General features: G+C 43.5%; 1 protein-coding gene across 8 annotated transcripts in view; it reads left to right on the top strand.

Moving 5' to 3' along the window:
* The window catches only part of MYO5A (myosin VA), a 105,181-nt gene that overhangs the window by 23,222 nt on the left and 59,679 nt on the right, over positions 1 to 22,280 (top strand). For all 8 annotated transcript variants that reach the window (XM_074599608.1, XM_074599606.1, XM_074599612.1 and 5 more), the window contains exons 4-5: positions 2,516 to 2,660; positions 19,560 to 19,716. In XM_074599608.1, the coding sequence (XP_074455709.1) occupies positions 2,516 to 2,660; positions 19,560 to 19,716 (302 nt within the window). The remainder of the gene's footprint in view (positions 1 to 2,515; positions 2,661 to 19,559; positions 19,717 to 22,280) is intronic.

Raw genomic sequence — 22,280 nt, 5'->3', positions numbered from 1 at the left:
AAACCTCAGCGAATACTGCTGGTTAGTCCAGATGTGCAAAGTACTGCCTGCTGTGCAGGAGGGCGAACTTTAATTTAAATGAATATGTTAATTATATTAATATCCTGTTTGTCCACAAATGGATGAATATGTTCAAGATAAAAGAATTAGCTAAGAAGAATGGCAAAAAGAGTAGCCAGGGTTTTATTTAGTGTAATTGTAGGAGCAAAAACACACGTAAACTTGATTTGGGAAGGCCCATGATGTTTCTTAAAACAGCAATATGATTTAGTGGAGATAAAGAGAACTTCTATATAAATTAACCTGGATTATAGTCCTGTGAGACAGGCTGATTTAAAAGTTCCGTAGAAAGCATATAATTCCTAACTCAGTTGATTTGGATATTTCCATATGGCAGTCGCTCGCAGATTTTACAGATCACTACTGAAGTTAAGTGATTTAATGTGCCGGAGACTTCTCACGGGGCTGCTTGTTTTGAATTTCTGAAGGGTTTATTTTTGCCAACGTAGCCAAAAGCAGGAGGGAATTGTCTGAAGCCTCGCACAGCTTTCTTTTAATGTCTCTTTGATTAGACGTGCAAGCCTGGGAGGCTCGGCTCGGCGGCGCACCCTGACTTAACTTTTTACTGCTTTTTCACAGTTAGAGAGGGCAGATGTTAAATACCAGCACTGAAAGCATTCCTTGAGTCCGCTAGTACTGAGGCCCCTTCCCCTCCCTAACCCTCCCTCTTATTTTTTGGCTCATCCCTACAGCATTAGAGCTTGGCATAAATTTTTATAGAGACTTTTCACTCGAGCTCCTGAGTCATTTTGGTGAAGTCATGGCTGATGGAAAAACACTGACACTCTCTTTACCTGGGTGTGTCTGGCCATAAAACTTGCGATATATTGGAGGAAATGGATCAAGGTCTCTCGAATCTCTTTGTGAAAGGTATTCTATTGTTGTTTAGTGTTTTTGCTATGGCTTGTGCTTGTTCCATACACGCATGCCAGGATTTAAAAATGGGACGATGCTCCCAGCAGCCATGCCAGGCTATAGGTGCTTTCACTTCTCCCGGCTTTTCCATGGAAAATTTCGGAGGTAGACATCACACCACCGTAATCTGGAATCTGTGCTGAGGAAGTGTGTGTGCACGTGTGAATTCTCGAGTAAATTTAGAAGCGAGTTGACCGCCGTGGGAATGGTCCTGGTGCAGGTTCTTCAGGGATGGTCTGTGCAAGGAGCATGTGTGCAGCATGCTTGCTACAGCCAACGTGCAGCCATCTGTGCCCGCATTGCCGCTTTTAGGCACCAAAATACATATGTAAGAAGAAATTCCGTTTTTTAAAATGGCCACAGTTAAAATTAGAGTTTCTTTTCTTTTTCTCCCACCTTATCCCATTGTCGAGGTGAGGAGGAATGGAGGAATGTCAAGAGAGCAGAGGCCGCCTGGCACGGCTGGCTCTGGTGTGGCAGCGATCAGTGCTTTCGCCCCTGCAGGGGCACACAGGCATTCCTTACCCGTTGTAAACGCTGCAGGAGGGAAAGGTGTACGTAATCTTCGGCAAATCATCCCCGTGGGCAGAGCATTCCTTGTTTCTCGTGGAAAAAGAAAATCATACCAAAAGCCTTGGAGATCCCCCTTTGTGGCTCAGAAGGGTGTACGGAGAAAGACTGAGTTGTCCTGTGCAGGGAGAGTAAAGGGATGGCATGAGTTTAGGAATGCTGTAGTAACGAGCAGTGTTTAAAAAGGCGGATACGTGTTTACCTGGGATGGAAAAACTAGAAAATGGAAAGTGTAACTAGTCATACAGACAGATGCATAAGATGAGGGTTTTATGGTGCCTTCTAGAGTTGTAATTACTCAGTTTCCTGACATGACTGTGTACCGCTGTGTATCAGCCCGATGAGATGTGTCTACATGGATTTTTTTTTTTTTGATCCCTGTGAGCAGGAGGTTGTCCTGCCTGGCTGCTAGAGATGCCCTGGAATCCAAATTGCACCATGACTCTCCTTTGCCGCTTGTTACGAAAACTGAAGATGTTATTCCTGGGCGCAGCGTAACGGCTGAGGGGTTAACACGCTTCACATATCCAAACTGGCAGTCGGCGAGGCCGCGTAATCGTAGTCATTCACAAATCACGTTATCATTTGTAATTTACAGTAAAACACAGGGAAGTACAATGCACGTTCATTGGTTTACTGCCCTGAGCAGGCCGTATTTCAAGTCCATACACTCCGAATCTGGTTGTTCCGTGCACGCTAACTTTAGAAAAGGTGGATAAAGAGAAAAAGTAAAAAGTTGTCCCTGATGTGTTTCCTAAAGCAGGGTAGAAGTAAGCTCTTGTGACACTATTTGTATGCAAAACTGTGGTCAGAATAAATATTTGTTGGAGTCAGTAATATCAGATCCTTATTCTTCTCTAGTTAATATTTTTAGACAGGCTAGAACAATAGGGGGTGTTAAAGCCATTTTTTGGTTTGTTTTCTTTTGAAACAACTATTAGTAATTCCTTTTGTTTCATTTCCTTTGTAGGTATCGTCTTAGTGGCCATAAATCCTTATGAACAACTGCCTATCTATGGCGAAGATATCATCAACGCGTACAGTGGCCAAAATATGGGGGATATGGATCCACATATCTTCGCGGTGGCTGAAGAAGCATACAAGCAGATGGCCAGGTTTGTAGACCACTAGTCCTGAATTCATTGTTTTTCTAAAAGGAATAAGACTTAAAGTTTCTGGCCAGTGGCCTTCACTTTTAATTTATGCCTCATATAAATATTTTGTAAGATCTGTCTTCCATCCAGTGTTTTAGTACGTTTCACTAGAGGGTAATTTGCCTAAGTTAGCGAACAGTAAAGCGTTACCAATGCCACGGGGGGATCATGGCCACTGACAGGTAACAGGAATAACCACAGATCTCGTCGGTATTTAGGTCTAAAATTAGCCCAGTGCTTTATAAGATTATGTTGTTTTATTTTGGTTAGCAAAATGTGGAGATACTTTTTAATCATCAGTGGATTTTTAAAGATAAAGGTGCCAGATTCTTAACCTTTTTGTGTTTATACGTGATACTGACAACAGAAAAAAAATCACTCGGCTTATGGGTGCTATTATAGGCTCCTAGTCACGTCGGTACAGTCCTGGCTACGTAATCTGCCTGTGGCTGTCGGTGACTCGAATTAAGAGGGAGCAGATACTGCACAGAGTGCCTGAAAACGGTGTCTCCAAGGACACTGTAACAGCTGTGCAGGAAATCCTCTTTTCTTTAAACATTGCACGAAAATGAACTTGTCACCCAAGGAGGTGGTTGGTAGAGACTTCCGCCCCTTCACCCCAAGAACCTGCTTGAACTGAGAACAAGAACCTGAGGAGCTTTTGAAGTATTTCGTGTCTAGGATAAAGGTCTTTTGGGGTGCTCTGTGGAGCAAAGTGGTCCCTGGTAGCTTCCCTGATTAGCTGCGAGCTATTGATACGGTTTTCCTGGTTGACCATACAGTCCATGATCAAATTAATGAAGTAAAACAGTGGCAGATCTCTGGATTAACTGCAGTGGCCCTCCAGCCGTACTGCAGGAGGGGGAGGCAAGGGGAGAATGGCTTGAAAATGGTAAAAGGTTCATCTTTGAAACTAGCTATCTGTTCATTTAAGGATCCGTATAAGAGCAAGGGTGAATAAAATGCTCTGTACGCTGTGAAGTTAGTCAGCTGCGTACGTGAAATGGTGATTCATGGTACCCACGTAATAGATAATTTCAAAAGAAAACGGTACGGTACAGTGCAACACTTCATGACTTAGAGTAATTTCGAAATAGCCAGCGTTTCAAAAATACCTTCCATCTGCACTGTTCGCTGGCGGAAGTATTCGCCTTACTTCCTTTCTGCAAAGAAAATAGATATATAGTCTGGTATGGGAACATAAAGGCAAAACTGCGTGTTATGGCAGTGGCATCTGCATTGTGGCTCTTTCGGTCTCGCTCACTGTTTTACAGGTCTAGATCACTGTTGTTTTAAGCAGATGTGCTGCTCAAGTCCCTCTAAAAGCTCTACAAAATAAGAATTTGTTAGCCTTATTTGACGCCTGCAGCACGGTATAGTGACCTCCCGTTATGTGTCAGTGATGGATGTAATCCAGATTCCCAGAATTTTTGTTCTTAATGTTAACAAGTGGAAGTAAGAGGCTGGAGGGGGATCTCTAACGACTGTCTGGAGCAGGCTTACCTCTTAGCTGCGTTGAAATTTCCAGTTGCCGGATCGCCTGTATTCCCTGTGCTTGCTGGCTGCAGCCTGTGCAGTGGAGATGGCTATCTGCCACCGTCTGCATCCTCTGCCCTCGGAGGAAGACTCAGAGGGCTGAGATTTTGGCTAGAGTTTCTGCTGTGGTTTTTTGCTTTTTGTGTTAATTGCCAGCTCTTCAGCTCTCGCTGCACCCTCCAGCAATTCCGCTGTCCTGAGTAACAACAAATAAGATGTGGTAGAAGTTCCTTTTTGAAACAAATGATGAGAAGTTACATAAGCATGGAAATGATCTTAAATAATCCTTTTGCATCAATGAATTAATGCCTTTGTGTGTCTACAACGTGTTATAAACAATTGGTTGTTCTTTTGTGAATAGCTGACAGTACTTTCAGAGGTGCAAAATGAAATCTGGGCATGTCATGAAAATGAAAAAAATTCCTCTACACTGACATAACGATTTCATTGTTTATTTCGTTTCCGAACGTTTATTTCCTTTTCTCTCTATTTTTTTCTTGTTTGTTTTTAAGAACTTTTTCTGTCATTTGGACATACTGGGTTTGCTCATTGAACTTCATTTTCTAATGCTGTTTCCAATTCCTTAATCAATTGTCCTGCCCATTAACTTCAGTGATACTTTCTACACTCTGAAGGAATCACCTTTTAGTCCTGAATTATGAAGTTAAAGAAGAAAATGCACAGATTTACATTTCTGCAGCTGGTTATTCCTAATTGTCTGTGACTATTTCATTAATGCTTTAATAATTGCACTGAATATTCATATGGTAGATACTCATATGACATTAATCTGCATTTATGCATCTAATTGGTGAGATTTATTTTTCTGTTGTTTCTAGTCTTTCCTAACTCCATGTTTAAATTATCACTGGAATAATTGTTCATGATGCTCCTATCCATAAGGCTTCAGCGAGCTCTTCTAAATATTTACTCCTTAAGTCTTCTTGTTAATTTATAATTTAATGACGTAGAATTTGTTCTTGCCGGCTTCATTACTGCATCTGCTGTGGCTGAGAAACTCTTTCCGTGCGCATGGTTGTAACTAAATGATCTCTGTGGTCTTCAGCCATAGAAAATGCCCCATGACAGCAATCAGGAAAGCTGGTGATTACACACTAAATACTTGCACTGTGTCTTTGGGAAAAATAGAGTGCAAAAACATTGACTGCTGGAATGACAGGGATGGAGCTCACATCTGGCTTGTGCATGAGAAGTGATGCTCAGCGACTGCTCGGGGTTAATTGCAGCACAAAGCAGCACATCAAGACCCCTCCGTGTGTGGGGCGTTCTGGGTAGAGCGAGCCGGGTGGCATGGCTGGTGTGGCGTGCGTGGGCTGTGGAGGGGTGTGCCCCTGGGGACAGCCAGGATTTCCCCTTTCAACGGCAGATCTGTTGCCAGTTTCCAGTAGAACGTTAGTGAAAAGGAATCACGGGTCTTTTTTTACCCGTATCTGACAATCAGTGATTGCTGTTTGCTCAGGAGCTTCTTGTCTTTTCCAGCACAGGAAAACATGCACAGCTCTTCTAAGACTAATCTCATTTTTGATTATTATTTCTTTTCTTTCTTTTTTTTTTTCTTCTTTTTTCCCTGCTCTGCACTCTCGGCTTTTATTCCCACTTCTCATCTGTATCTCTGTGCCTTTTTTCTTTTCTCTCTCCATCTCCTACAGCTCCTCTGCCCAGACTGGCAGCTTCATTCCCAACACCTTCCCTCTGCTGTGCCCAAAATAAGCAATGAACTAGTTTTACAGCTGCCTTTAAATTGTGTTTTAGCCTTAGGGTTACGTACACCTCATACTTGCCAATAGCTTCATCGGTTTGGGTTGTACGATGCTCCAGCCGGCAGGTGCGAGGGTTCCGGAGCAGATCTCTCCCTCCGTCGAGCAGGAGGAGATCCAGGGGTGAGGGAGCAGGATCGGTGGGAGGGGGACCTGTCCCAGGGGCTCCCCCCGCCTCAGGGCGTTCCTGCAGAGCCCTCTGGGGGCTGCTGGGGTTCTGGAGGAGCACAGCTGTACACAGCTGGAACAAGGTGTGCTTTTGGGAAGAGCTGGCACCTGCCTGCCCGGGTCTCTCTCTTCTCAAGGGTGGGCAATGGTTCATGGATAGCTTGCTTTGCTTGAGCAAACGTATACCGGCTCAGGACAATGTTTAAGGCACACAAGTGATTTAAAAGCAAGTAAATTATTATTGAAGAACTTATTTTTGTCTCAGAAATACAAACCACAATGTCAGCACGTGGGTGTTTGCGTGTGTTGGACCCTTTGAACTACAATGCATTCCACCTTTGTAAGTCAGCATTTACAAATTATTAACAAAAAAGAAGTTCAGTCTTCACAGTTATCCCTCTGTGGTAACTATGAAAATTGAGGCAAAGCATCAGTTGGCCAGTATTCGGTTTTTTGGGTTTTTGTTTTTTTTTTTTTAACAGTAGCAGTTACAACTTCAGTGGGAATTATAACCATCAGCAGGTGCAGCTCATTTTCTTTGTAATATTTGGTACAAGCCTCCATTTTTAACTGTATGGTTTGCAGTAAGTGGAGATGTTGATGATTATGCTCTTGAAACTGTTAAGAATTGCATTAATGTGTGAGACTTATGATTATCAGTTTCCTAACTCTATTAGGGAAAGAAGTTCTAAATCACTCTTACACAGGATCCCTTCGCCTGCCTAGTAAGGGTATATTGCAGTAATTAAGATAATGTTGTTTTTTATCAGCATTTTGTTGGTCTGGTTTGTTCCATTCTGCTTGTCATTGTTGACAGATACAGCAGAGTTCAGTGCTTTTCAACTTAAGAAATTAGCTTGGAGATTTCCTTCTGATTAATTAGTAAAGTTGTCTAGCAAAGTGCAAATTGAAAGTAACAGAATTACATACTGATGAGATCCCTATGAAACTCTGTGAATGCCAGGACGGAAAGCAACAGTGTTTAAAGCATCAGTCTCCAAAGTTTTGCTTTTTCTGTTTGGACGAAGTACAATGATTTATTCAATGTTGGTGCGTATCTTTTTCATTAAATTACCTTTAATAAGTAGGCTGCCTCTCTGTTTTGTCAGATTTTCGGCATGTGGCTGATGGCTCTCAGCTACAGGAAGATTTTTTTTCCTGTTCGTGTTTGTTCCAAAGGAACTTGGTGAGCTGTTGAGTGGGTGTTTTGAAAGCACCTTGACTGACAGTCTCCAGCTATCCCAGGCATCCCAAGATGATGCCCTCCTACAAAAATGCACATCTGATCAGCTGCTGCTTCGCTTCCGAGCGTCTGATAAAGGGATGCTCTATTCTCCCCTGGCAGAAGTCGGGGGGGGGGGGGGATGATGAACAGCCCGTCACGGGTCTGCATCCAGTTATGCAACGAGAGCCTGCTGTGGTGGGCATCGCATGAACCTGTGAGGGCTTCGACTTAGGGCTTTGGCATATGACTTTCTAAATGAAACACTTACCTTGAAAAGAGGTGTCCTTTTGGGGCTCTGTTGTTAGAACTGGAATGAAAAGGGCAATTGTCCTTTCTGGTGAGAGCAGATGATTTTGCAATAGTCTCCTAGACTTTGGGTCTGGCGTGTTATGGTGTTACAGGTACAAGAGAGCAGATGGGGTATCAACTTGCTGGAACGTCAGGGGCCTACTTGTCCGAGCAGTGATTATTTTTAGGCAACAAAAGGGTTAAGTCTGGTCGTAGCTGGAAGCTGGAGTTCATGTGAGGTGTCCTGCTGGTAGCTAAGCAATGAGCTTTCCTAAACTATTGCAGGAGTGACCTCTGACTAATCCCTAGATAAATCAGTTGCATAGTGCTGGCTCATCTTTGTGCTCCTCTGGAGTGCAGTCTGTCATGATTTTGCAGCGTGTGCTGACCTCAGTTTCCTTCATTTGTATGTGTCGAGAGACGTTACCGTCAATTCATTATCTTCTCACCTTTTGCCATTTTTACAGTCAAGAGCTGTGTTTCCTGGATACAATTAACATGGCAAGTGGTGTGATTTGTTAAAGTAGAAAAAAACCCAACACAGTACATCTGCTGGTTTTGAGAGAGTTGCAGAATGTTTTTACCAAGCTGTTGTTGTTGAAGACCAAAAGATGCTTAAGAACTTGAGGTGTTTCGGAGTGGCTGAGTTTGCAGATGGAACAGACTCAAGAGAATTCAGGTTATGTATAATAGTAATATTTCACCTCCATGAGCAGATCTCAAAGTCCTTTACAGAAGAGATCAGTATCATTATTTCCACTTTGTAAGTTGCAACAGACATGGGGAGTGAGAGAGCAACTTTGGCGAGCTCACCAAGACGACATAGAGCCCCTGAATCAAAAGTCCTGGTCCGGTTTCTGATGACTCGATCCCACCAGCTTGACAAGACAGTATGTGAGAACAGAATATGTAATATGTACTGCAGCAGTTAAATGGCTTTCCTGGTAACATTCTCCCAAAGCTAATTTATTTTCAATATACAAAAATTAACATGCTATATTTTGTATGCCTTCGTCTCCCGCAGCATTAAGGGGTCTCTGTGCCAGGTAACATGTATTGCATAATAATGTTTGCTTTCATGGAAGGCGTGATGTTTTCCAGGCGCTTTATAGGCCTTCACCAAAGTCTGTCTCCTCTAATGCTGGTCTATCAATTTCTGCTTGTGTAGAAGACAAGTAAGGCAGAGATGGTGTGCTGTGGCCGTGCCTGGTCAGCCCAGAGCTGAGCTTCCAGCCCCTGGTCCTGTGCATAGAACGACATCTTTTCTCCAGTGGCTAAAGAAGATGTCAGTGAGAAACGCTGTTAGGCTTAAAAAACCAGGTAAACTGGAAATATATTTAGAAATGTGGTTAAAGAACATGGTTTGTTGGATGAATGTGTCATGCCTATTAAAAATGAATGATTTTACAAAGAATTAATTTACTGCTTAGTCAGGAGCAATTGCCGTGACTCAAGGTGCAGCTGAAGGTGTCTCCGAGTTGTTGGTGCGTGGTGTCTCTGCGGAGCGGGATGTGTCAGGTCAGAGCATGTTAGATCCAGATAGTCAAAATAAACCGATGGGTGCAGGGTGTGCCGGTGGAGCAGACCAGGAAACGGGGCTGCTCTCCTGCTCCTGGGGCACAGCGCTAGGAACTCGCTTGTTCTTCTCTTCCCCCTTCCCCATCACATCAGCACAGAATGGTTCAAATCACTTTAGTCTCTAATAACAATAACCCTTAGCGCTTACTTTGCACATTCTGGGTGTTTTGCGAAAGTTACCTCATTAATCCGCACAACAGCCCTTTGAGGGTGGAAAAAATAATTATCTGTGTCAGGCCGCACCTTTTGGGATGTGCCGATGCAAGTGAATTTGGAGGCTTCGGCACTGGGAACGCCGGGATGCCATGGCTCCGCAGGGAAGGAGGGGCTGTGCCTGCTGCACAAAGGAGTGCTGCAAGGAGGAAACTTTAAAAATGGGGAAAGGAGGATTTCTTGCAGTACAGGTGAAGGTAGAGCACTGGGGTGGTGTTTATTGGCGCTGCCTGGTTGCTTCTCCGCAGGAAAGTGGTGGGTCTGTGCCAGCCTCATGAAGTTCAGCCAGGCCAAGTGCAGGGTCCTGCATGTGGGTCGGGGCAATCCCAAGCACAAATACAGGCTGGGCGGAGAATGGATTGAGAGCAGCCCTGAGGAGAGGGACCTGGGTGTGTTGGTGGACGAGAAGCTCCACACGAGCCAGCAATGTGTGCTCACAGCCCAGAAAGCCAACCCCATCCTGGGCTGCATCCCCGGCAGTGTGGCCAGCAGGGCGAGGGAGGGGATCCTGCCCCTCTGCTCCGCTCTGGGGAGACCCCACCTGCAGTGCTGCCTCCAGCTCTGGGGCCACCAACATGAGAAGGACATGGACCTGTTGGAGCGGGGCCAGAGGAGGCCACGAAGATGATCAGAGGGCTGGAGCCCCTCTGCTGTGAGGACAGGCTGAGAGAGTTGGGGTTGTTCAGCCTGGAGAAGAAAAGGCTCCGGGGAGACCTTAGAGCCCCTTCCAGTACCGAAAGGGGCTACAGGAAAGATGGGGAGGGTCTTTATCAGGGAGTGGAGCAATAGGATGAGGGGTAACGGTTTTAAACTGAAAGAGGGTAGATTTAGCTTCGATATTAGGAAGAAATTCTTCACTCTGAGGGTGGTGAGACACTGGCCCAGGTTGCCCAGGGAAGCTGTGTCTGCCCCATCCCTTGAGGTGTTCAAGGCCAGGCTGGATGGGGCTTGGAGCAGCCTGGTCTAGTGGGAGGTGTCCCTGCCCAGGGCAGGGGGTTGGCACTAGATGAGCTTTAAGGTCCCTTCCAACCCAAACCATTCTGTGATTCTAAGGTGACCTCTCAGGCAGAGAGGCTCAGCAGCTACGTAAAGAGAACAGAAAGATGTGCTTGTGTTATGCGGGCTGTAGGAAGCAGTTGGAAAGTAATCGGACAAAGTTGAGGTGCTTTCCCATGTTCAGGAGGCAAAGCGCCAAATCCAGATACAGGGGATAACGGAACTTATTTAGGGCTGCAATGAATTTTGTGATTAAAATCGTTTGTTCAGAAGGTTGATGAAGGGCAAGATGCTGCGAGATGTGCCAGGGAGGCTGCCCGGACCTGGCTGCTGCCGTTCTCAATCGGTCCGAGAGCGTTAGAAAACTGCTGAATTAATTCTTATTTATTTATTTATTTATTTATTTGTTGAACAGTTAAATTACACCTCTTTGAAAAGCAAATTCTGGCTTTGTAGAGTTGCCAATTTTTAGGATGGCTCCTAGCAGATGCTGCGTGCCTTGGGCTGAGTTTCAAAGGGCTTTGCGCTGAACAAGTGCTGCTGAACGTGTTCAGCCTTGTTTGCTGCCACACACCACCACGCTCAGGCAAAGGTGAAGCTAAATATATTGCACTGACTCGTGTTAAAGCTTCCAGGGGTGGTGGGTTTTACAGCTGCCTTTCACTGTAGGCTAAGTGTAAAATCCAATTTTGGTCTTTGAGTAAAGCAAATAACGGTACCAAGGCAAGCATCGCCCAGGTGTGGAGCCCCATTGCCCAAAGAGGGAACCCGGGACCTCCCCTGGCAGGGGACTGTGGAGGGCAGGTCCTGGGGAGAGCACGGGCTGCTGAGCTCTGCCAAAATAATCCTTGTCTCTCTCCCAAACCACGTTTCCTGCTGGAAAAAGAAGAGTGTTCTAGGAAAAAAAAAAATATGGACGTATTTTGGTTTCACGTTTACAATCACCAGTATTTTTAGGGAACGCTCTATTTCAACATTTATTGAAGTCAGACCTGTTTAGTGAGCCTTCGGGTGAGGTGTGCAAAACCTTATTGTTTCATCTTATAGCATGGATTTGTCCTTCTGGGGCTGGGAAGTTCCTTCCTGAACTTCTTAATTAGTTAATCCAGCTGCTTTCTGTGAAGCTCACGAAACATTCGATACTGCAGAGAACTCTTAACTTTATGATGAAAGCTGATGGATTTCGCAAGAAAGGAGTTTAAAATCTTTTCTGTGGGTAATTATTCCAAGACCAAACAAGCTGTTTGGAATGGGTGGAGCATTAAATTTCTTTCTCTATTCCTATAATATAACATCAATACTTCTAAGTTACTTGGGTGCATCGATAAAGCAGTTACAATGGTATTTAGCCCTTCCACACTGCTTTTATTTTCAGTGCATTGTGTAAACTTCTCATATTTCATCTTACCAGTGAGGAAAGTTATTTGGTAAAATTTTGAGTGCTCTTGTTTTTGTTACAGCTGCCTCGCGGGGAGTCTTTATTGAACAGATTTGTTTAGTCATGCTCTCAGATACAAAGATGTGTGAATGTTCTGCCTGTAGATACTGCAGGTTATTTTGGTCGTACGCTGTCACAAATATGCAGGGGGGATGCTGAGAGGCTGATTGCAAAAAATAGGATGCTTACCTCAGTCAGAGTTATGTTTGCATTGCGGGAGACACTTAATCATGTCAGCTGCGTGTATGGACGTGTAGCCTTGCACAGTTTGGAAATCGGTGTAAGACAGTCGCTGAGCTTCGGCTGGGTTTGTGTTGGTCCCTGGTTAATCCCGCGGCTAATGGAAGGACAGCAAGATTTCAAACATGCCAGCATTTCAGAACAAACCTACCTGACCTTTCAGCAATGTCATTAGTTTTTCAGTTACTTTCTTGGGTTGGTTTTCCTGCTGCCGTAATTCAGCTGTAGGATGGCATATCGCTAAGTTCCTTTTCTGTCTTTGATGGGCACGACGGACATTGATGTTAGGGTAATTACGTGTGTACGCTGCAAACAGGATCTGCCCAAATGTTCCCTGAGTCACAGGTTCCTTTCCTGGGAGTTTGTGTCAGGTTCTTTGATCATTCCAAATTCACTGTTTTGAAAATGTAAAGCAATTTTGGGCTTCCAGGTCTACTTTATTACCACAGAACTGCAGTAGAGGAACAGCAGTGAGATAAAGCAGACCAGACTGTCACTGCTAGATTAAATAAAAGCTGTTTATTGTGTTCTTGTTCTTGCATTGAAGCAATAGGAGATTGCGACATTTGAAGATCTCAGGATCAGGCCTTTAGCAGCAGTTTGTGCTGTTTTGACTTAACAAAAAAAAAAAAAAAAAAAAAAGAAACTGTCATATGCCATGGGGTTGGTGCCTTTAGCCGTAACCTAAACGTGTTATTCCAAAAGAAATTAAGAAAGCGGTAGCAACTCAACAAAAAAAAAAAAAAGGCAGGAGATTTAATTAAACCTCTTAGCACTGGAGCAGTGAGGGAAGATGATGTCCTGAAGTTGGTGGCCTTCAAACCACCCTGACAAGAAACTTCCTTGAAAACATCAGCACTTTGTCAGTGTCCTCAAGGTTAACAAACATAGAGGGTTTAGGATCAAAGGCAAAGTATGTACTAATGTTCTTCTCATCTAATTGCCCTGTTATTTGGTCTCTTCATTTTATATTAAGGATATCTCACTCTGATCTTTTCTGCCAATCTCATCTATGGTATTAAGACACTTCAGCTTTGAAGTAGTTCATCAGAGGCAAGCATTTCAAAGTCAGTATCAGAATCTTTTAAAATTGGCTGTTAATAATACGGTTTTGCCAGGTAGAGATGCTGGTGGCTTGGGTATGGATGGATTGATGTGAATATTGAGGTTGATGTCAATAATTCTGTACTCCTTTTGTTGGTTTTCCCAGGCTGATGTTTTTGTGGTGTGTGTGCTTATATGCACGCTATTGCTATTTGACATTATTTGCTGTGGAGTCATGAGTCTGAAAGACGAGATCAAGTGATACATCCGATGCATCGGTCATAGGAAGCAAAGAAACACAAAAACAATGTTGTGCTTTGATGATTAAATTGAATGGCTCTGGGCTTCTTTAATCCCCTCCGAAATGCTTATTGATGGGTAGGTTTTTAACTGTTTCAGTGTTCCTGCTTCAGAGAGGGATTTTGTTTTGGTGCAGAGGAAGAAGGTAAACAAAAATGTCTGTAGGGATTTTTCAGTCTGTGTGTCTTGATTATCCTGATCTGTTTGGACAGTTTGCTATGGAAATAACGACTCTGGTGCAGGAAGCTGTTTTGGTTTTTGAGGGAACCAGCTTCAGTGGGTGTAGTGATCTTAACGAATGGAAATTGTTTGAAAATTGACAACTCTGCCTTTAACGTTAGTAACTTTAATGTTTCATTTCTTGCAGTGTTCTTTCTTTTTTGCCTCAGTTCTTCCACTGGTCATCTGAAAATGGTTAAAAGCCGCCTTAGATGTTGACAGGCATCAATGATTAGGCAGTGTTGTTGCAGCACTCTGCACACATTGAAGGTGCCCAGTGACAGTCTTGCTCTTGCTCCCACTGCAGTTGACAGCCGTGGTCTCGTGGGAGTAGCGTTTCCTCCATTCTGAGCCCTTCTGAAAGCATCTCCCCTAGATTTCTACGAAATACGGAATTTAAAGTTAGTAGTAGTCAATGCTGTTAAAAGTATTGCATTAAGACATACGCACATCCTCAACAAAGGGTCTTCTTCACGTCTTGAAACCGATTCTTTTTTTTAAACCACTTTCTGGTTTCTTGTGCATCGTCGTTTCATTCGTGTTCTGCAAAACCTTTTTCTGCAAACCTTTCCCCCGTTTGTAGCATTCTATTTTTCCCCAGTGCTGAACCTCCTTTGAGCAGAAGCTGTCTTCAGTGTTGAATTTTGCAATGGTTTTTCAAAGCATAAAAAAAAAACCCTGCTGGAAAGTAGGTTGTAATCCCAAACTTTCAGGAGTTAGGTAAGTCTACATCTATTCTGAGTTTTGGCACTCAGACAGTGAATTTCCTCATAAACATATTGCCTGTCGACAGAATTTTGTAGGTAAAGCAAAATGGTCTTTAAAATTTACCAGCCTATGCACAAATCTGTTTCTGTCCTTTACCGGAATTATGGTATGAAAAATTAATGACGTTTATTGCTCATTCTGTGGCCATTACTTGTCATAAGGAGTGGAGTTGTGTATGGCTTGGATACAGCATCTGAATATTGCCTTTCAAGATTAGGCATCAGCATTATTTTGGTGATAGATAACACTATTTTAACTTTAAATTATAAGTTATTTGTCCCATAGTGTGTTACTGTTCTTCTATTTGACAAGAAATAGCTGTTATCCTCACATGACTCTTAAAGTATAGGCTTGAGAGAATAGATATGGAAGATTTCTGAATCGAGTCCCCTGCTTCTGCAAGCAATCTCAGCCTGTCATTTCACATTTCAGCTTGTGAAATGTTTGGGCCTGTCATCTTAAAACTGAAGTTTTATTTTGGTTTTGTCATTCCTTTATTCTTCTGCACTGGCAAAAGCTGAATGTGATCCTGACCGATGCCTGCACATAATACTTGGTGTTTCCGTGGATCGTAAACTGGTCCCAGTCAATCTGCTTCAGCCTGCTGGGGTTAAACGCCTCTTTTCAGGTTGATTTGGCTTACTATCGTGTCACTGAAATGTAGTTCTGTATCCTAGGATGTCATCGTTATCCACCTTTGGGTGAAAGAAGACTCCTCCACCTTCTCATCTCCCAGCTTGCTTTCCCTTATTTCTCTTTGTAAAAGCATAATTAAAATCTTCCCTCCATTCAGAAGTAATCTTAATTTTAAAATAAACTAGTTCCTTGTTTCATTCAGAGAAAAAGCTCCAAGAAGATGAGAAGTGTTGCGTCGATAATGGATTGTGGCATCAGGCTGCAAAGTGGTGTCACACGTACCGCTGTTGCCCTCCTCACTTGTTTCATTGGCTGAAAGTTTTAATTACAGCTTTTTCTGACTGGTGATGTGTAAAGTGCTCAGAATGTCAGGTCAAAGGCTAGGGGCAGTGATTTAACTAAAAATAACCCCAAAGGTGTTATTTATACCTGAGAAAGAACTCAGGGTGTTACTTGTGTTTTCTGGGGATTTTTTCCTCTGTTTTGTTTTGGTTTTTTGTTTTGTTTTGAATGGAGACTGATGATGCAAATTTCACTTGGCCTAAGCCGAGGTTATATTTTTGATGGACCATTGCTTATACCAAACCATTGAAAATAATTTTCAACACATTTCATGCACTATCCAAGGTATTTTGATTCTGTTTTACTTACTGTTTTTTTTTTTTTTCAACGTGGCATTTTGTTTCCTTAAAGTTTAATGACATAGAAGAGCCCTCCGCTGAGCTGACAGGGCTGTCTGGTGGGACTACCCCACCCCCCTTGAAAGACTAAGTATCTTGCTGCCTGTGGTAGGGCGTCCATGTGCCAAGTCTTCCCTGAAAAGGGCCAGGAACTTTGTAGAAAGCTCCTATGGGTGATTTATGGGCAAACCATTGCTAATTCACAAAGGATGTCCCATTTTTAAGTATGATTGACTTTTCAGTCACTCCACAGCTCCAGACAGAACAAAGGCTGGGATTAGCACTTTAGGGGATGTGTAATCAACAGTCAGCAAGGCTGAGGTACGCAGACATTATTTATCTCAATAAAACTCTTTTTACGTTACGATGACCTGAATTTAATTACATCAGCTTCATCCATCAGCTGACGTGCAGTCTCTCCAGGTAGATTGTCTCTCGGAGCGTTGAACTTGCAACATAACCAAGAAGACATCAGCCCTGAAATCATCTTCTCTAATGCATGGAAACGCATAAGTTCTTTTAGGTAACAAAATATTATTTTTTTTTTCTGCAGTAGGGCCTCTTTGTTAGGCATGTTGTGGCAGTAACGGCTCGTCATCCCCTGCCGCCGTTGTGTTTGGGGTGTTGAGTTATGCTGCCCTTTCTCCTTCTTCAAGTGTCGAGTGTGATCTTGGCCATTTTGTTGTGTTTGCCTTTCTCTCTGCCAACAAGCAGAAAGAATAATATGCTAGAGGGTGGTCACTCCAGTGTGTTACGGCAAAACAATGGACTAATGTACTTGTGCAGACAAGAGCAGCTCTGAGGGCGGATGGAGCGCTGGGAGGGCGATGCAAGAGGACTCTGCTGCAGACCATGAGCGAGCCCTTTGTTTCTCCTGATTGCCGTAGCTGCTGCAAACACAAATGTTCATTGCAGAAGAGATGGCAGCAACGTTTTCATTGCTTGCACAGAGCCAGCTGTATCTTCTCTAGGTGAATTTATGGAACGTATGTGTGTATATGTACTGATACAGCAATATAATAACAGATCCCTTATTCCTGAGCACATGAATGAGTCCTAAGGAGAAGAATACGTCTTCGTATCTTATGACGTGGGGGAAGGGAACCCAAGGCTAATTAGCAACAGTATTCTTCAGGAGAAATTACTTCAACCTCATTATTTCTTTGCTGTCTTTGGAAAAGATGGAGCTCCTTCTGTTGAAGAGCCTGGTGTTTCCTACCGCTCTTGAGCTCCCGAGGAGGGACTGGGGACGGCAAAACCAGTGTGTGTTTTCCACGCTCACAGACGTGTCCTTCAGGGATGTGACAGAATGAGACGCCTTTATTTCACTGTTCCTCTCTTGGCAGCAGAGTTAGTTTTTTGTTGCCGGTTTTGTCAGAAGTCTGTAAGACTGAGGTTGCATTACTTTGTTTTCTGAAAGCCTTCTGTACTTTGGGAACTAAGCTAAAAATAAGCTTAATCATCAGAGGATACATTTCACAGGAGTTGAGCTTCATGCGTCCTCGTGTATGTGATGTTATTTAATACATGAAACAGCTGGTGATCTACAAATACAAAGCTTGTTGTGTCGTTGCCCATCTCCTGTGTTAGGCAGCTCATGAAATCAGAGCAGAAGTTCCACATTTTAGAATGGTATGGCGTTTTTTTTTTCTGTTTGAAAGAGCGGAAGAGGAATAAAAGAGAGAGCAATGCCAGTCCTATGAAGAAATTGTTCTCTGTTTTTGACTCACTGCAGGAACTGTCTGTGTGAGAGGAAAATTGTTTGTTATGGGTTGTCCCATTTAAGCATTCGGTTGGACAAACCATGTCCTTCCACTGCTCTTTTTGACTGTGAGCATCCGTATAACTCATGCCACCGCCTGACGTGCAGAGCTACAGGCTGTCCCCCATGCATGTCTGTCTTTCTACTGCTGCTGGACTCAGGGAGGATGGGGAAGAAGCGAGAGCATTTCTTCTTCCTTTCCCAGCTGGAAATCTTCATCACTACCACAAGCCACCCCAGGCACCCTAGACCTCCCAGAGGCGCGTGCACAGCAGGCTGGATGGCCACCGTAAGGAGAGGTCTCATCGCTGGGTGTTTTAATTTTCCCGTGGCCGAGGCTGGCATCTCTGTCAGTTCAGCCCGCGGAACCCCGACTGCGCACAACCCCGCGTCGAGCTGAACAGTTCGGCTCTCCCACAGCTTTCGCGCTGAGACGGACGGCTCGGTGTATGTAGAGGTGTGAACTGTGCTGTAGTCGTTCGCACCTACCGCATGTGTTAAATAGAAGTTGAGAACATAAAATTAGGTTGCTTCGATCTTCTTAAGCTTTCCTATTAAATTTAAATCGGCACCCAGCCATTTAAAGTAATTTCCTTTTCTGAAATGTGGAAAACCTGCTTCAGCCGATGCCTTTGTTCGGTTAAACGAATCCCACCTTGGCTCTCCCGGAGATGTGGGATGTACCAGAGGCTCCTTTAGCCGACGTCTTTGTGCAGCGTGAAGTAGATGCTGGAGTTGTGCTCTGTTTCTGGGGGCTTGGGGATGCTTTTGAAGGTAGGAGACAGCTTGAGAGAATCAAGTGATGTGATCTGTAATTTAGCTTCATAATTTCAGCAGCAGCTTTTTTTTTTAACCGTCTCAGAAATAGAACCCCAGATCTCCTGGAGGACCTTTAGGCTACAGAAACCACAAATAGTTTTTCCATGTATATTTCTTCGCTTCCGCTGCATAGCATTTTCCCGGTGGCCTCAGCAGGCGTTTGGAGGCTGCTCAGGCTGCGTATGCGCTGCCTGAACACGTGCCTGCCCAAAATTTCATTCACAGTTACTGTGCTGTAAGTGCAGCCTGGTCTGGGGCTTGGCTATGCTTTCTGTGTTCCAGACCCAGTTCTGTAAAGCTTTGGGGTGAAATTTTATTCCTTCTTTCTCTGCTTCCCAGTACGTAAGGTAGAGTTAAGCTCACCCAGCTCATAGGAGTATTTTGAGATAGCATTCATTTTAATTTCTTTTACTTTGGAAATATAAAATGCTGTATAAAGCAAGAATGGTCTTTATTTTAAAAGATACAGGCTATATAAATGCTAATTTCTAGCCTTGTTATTTTGTAGTGTGTTTATTAGTCATACGGTTGGGCTTTATGAATAGACCCCTCTTTGAGATGAGGGAAAATTGTTTTAGTAGCAAATAGAGATTTTTTTTTTTTTTTTTTTTTTTTGAAACGAGAAGAAATTGCTTCACAGCAAAGGGATCATCTTCACTCCAGAGATGCTATTTGTGTCCTGAACAGCCCTGCTTGAATTTTTCAGATTCGGAACAATGCTGGGAAAAGCTGATGATTAGATCAGAAGGACAAAAGGTTTCTGTTGCCGGCTCCGCTGTTGATTTCTCTATCTGTAAGATGGCATTAATGATCTTTACTAATGAGCACTGATAATTTAGTGGAGCACTTTACCGGAGACTGTGGATAGAAGTAGCTGCAGAAGCATGTAGTGGATAGTGGTAGCCGGTACCTTTCCGTAGCCAGGTTCTCTAGAGCAGCTCTGCTGGCTGTGGTGGCCACATCCATCCCGGCTGAGCATCCTGGCCGCAGGCAGTCCCATCAGCCGTTTGGGCAGCTTGCTCACTAACAAACAGCCTTGTTCCTGCCACGTGCATTTACATTATTGCTGTGTTGCTAACATTTATGGTGGAAGGGTTGTTGCCAAGTTGGGGACACAAAAAATAAGCATCCTTGAGAGAACAGCTGGTAATTAACATGTCTTTGTGTTTCAGAGATGAGCGAAATCAGTCAATCATTGTCAGTGGGGAGTCTGGAGCCGGGAAGACTGTCTCTGCTAAGTATGCCATGAGGTACTTTGCCACGGTCAGTGGATCTGCCAGCGAAGCCAATGTTGAGGAGAAAGTCTTGGCCTCCAACCCCATCATGGAGGTAAGAGATCTACAGCCCTAACCCACACCCTCCAGCTGCAGTTATTATTCTGGGGCTAACAGAAGCATTCAATAGAGAGGGCAATCCATACTTTTTTAAGGATCAAAGAACCTAGAATAAACATATTTTAAAATTTTGATTTTAATCCATTTACCAGGACATGCTTTAGGCATCATTTTTTGTAGTACTTGTGAAAGATTGAGAGAAGACAGGAGGTGATGTTTCAGTATTGTTAATGTATTTCACATAACAAAGTAATTTTCATATGGATTCTGCTTTAAATCTATTCAGCTTTGTAACGCTGGTGGTTCCCAGACCACTGGCCAAATGCAAGTGCAGAACACTGGTTTTGTGTGTAGTATTCCAAAGCGTATTAAGACTTCTGGTCTTACCTACTGAACATGTACATCACACAGTGGGGGCAGGTGGATTATGCTTTGAAGTGAAGAGAGTTGTTGAGTAAAGCAAATGTTTAATTTTAGGAGAAGTGATTATGGAAGATAGACTGAGAAAGCGAAGTTACATGAGATGCACACAGTTCCTTTCAGAGGGGAAAAACACGAGAGAAGACCTAATTTTGCTATGATTAGCTCAGACTGATGTTTCAGTTCTGGAAATTTGTGGAACTAACCATAGTCAAGTCCCAAAGCCATTGGCTTGGGAGCGTAGGTGCTGGCAATAGGCTGTGGGATAACACGTGCAGTTCCCTCCTGCTTCAGGATCTCTCTTCTCCAGGAAGCTCAGGAGATGCTGTCATTCCAGTGTCACGGCCAAGCAGAAAACATTTTTTAGGCTCATCTGAATTGTTTTTTGAGTCTTTGGCTTTGTGTTGATTCACGTTGTAGCTGAAGTTGAGGAACTATGTTAAGAAATGATTCACCAGAGAGAATGCAGTCTTGGGGGAATTCCTTGAGAGAAGTAGTGCCGTCCATAGGCATGCACATGTGCGTGCCTATGGACAACCTAAGAAAATGCTTAGGACATCTGATGCCTTGGTAGGTGTTTAGCAGCTTTATGCAATAGTGTGAAGTCTTAGTGGACAGACATGAGTAAATGGAGTGTGTGCAGTGAAATGTGAAATGCAAAATGCTGCCATTGTATTCTTTCTCAGGTATTTTTAAAAATGAACTATATTTTATTCCTTCTTTCCTCCTGGCGCGAGGAGTTCATGCTACTCAGACTGTAGCTGCCGCATCACAGTTGTGTGTGTTCTGTCACAAGGTAATTGTGCCTGGTTTGTGGTGCTCTGCGGTGGTTTGAAACTGTTTTGTGAGATAAAACAGGCCGTGCCGTGCTGGGCGGTGGGCTCCGCTGCCGTGGGATCCAACTGTCCAGCTGTGGGAGGAAGCCAGGGGAGCTCAGCCTTGCCCAGCGGGGGCAGCCTGCGTCTGGGGAGCAACGGCAGTTTTGCCATTTTGAGCTAACCCCAGAGTACTCCCCTCACTGCTGTTTGCAGTAGGTGTCGTTCCATCCTTGGCCACCTTGAGATGCGGTGCATGGCTAACAGGACCGGGGGTGCCCAACGCCCCTGCTGCCTTCCCCTGTGCACCACGGAGGTGACACCTGGGGCCAGGCAGGCGGCTGCATCCTCACCACCTGGCTGCTGAGTGACAGCTATGGTGAGACCCTTCGGGACAGGTCTGCAATTCGCTCTTTGTTCGCTGTGTGAAATACAAGGCTGTCTGCAGGTTTCCCTGCGCCACTTCTTTTGTTTGGTCTCAAAGCCTAAGCCGAGCATCCTTCTCCCTCACTCCTTGGACCCCACCTCCCAGTCAGTGGCCATCAGCTCACCACTAATTGTCTGATTTAATTTCCAAAGCAAGAAAATTTAAATTGAAGACTAGAAATGAACTTTCCGTCCATACCTACCCACTAAAAAACGATAATGGTGCTTTATTTTTATTTTCTAGGGATAGCAATAGTTCCATGAACCTAGGTATATGTAAATTTCAATTACTTTAAAAATTGTTATAGTTGGATGAAAGTTATCCTTTTAACTTCAAACACTTAAACTTTAAATAAGTTTTAGAGTGAGTGTTGTGAAATCTGCAGAAACACAAATTAACCCATGCAGATTAGGAAGAAAATGAGTAATTCCTTTTACAAACAGGAACCTCCTCATTTGCTAAGTTGATTGTAAAATCTTAGGAGCAGAAGGTCATTTTATTTTTTAATTTCTATTTGGACAACTTAAACATCAGGATTTTATGAGCTACCATTATTAGTGTCAGAATTTCACATCATCTTTGCCTACTAAACACTCTCTAATATCAAGTGACCGCTGTACATTTCTAGCAACTGTTTGAATTATTACTTTTGTAGTCATTAACTATAAACTTTTCCTTTTTTAAATGTAGAAATTGTCAAGTCTTAAAACACATCTTTATATGTAATTTCCTGCCTCTCATGCTTTGTTACCCTATATAGCTGTGCGAATTTTACAGCTTAGTATATCCTCTGGCAAGCAATCTTACAATACCAAAGACTTTCTTAACTGTTTTCATAAGTAATACCTTTCAAATTAATCATTGGTTGTGAAAATATTGTGATATTATGTTTCTACC

The sequence above is a fragment of the Larus michahellis genome, chromosome 9 (assembly GCF_964199755.1).
Source record: "Larus michahellis chromosome 9, bLarMic1.1, whole genome shotgun sequence".
Lineage (NCBI taxonomy): Eukaryota > Metazoa > Chordata > Aves > Charadriiformes > Laridae > Larus > Larus michahellis.
The sequence above is the reverse complement of the archived record's forward strand: the minus strand, read 5'-3'. Positions and strand labels throughout refer to the sequence as shown.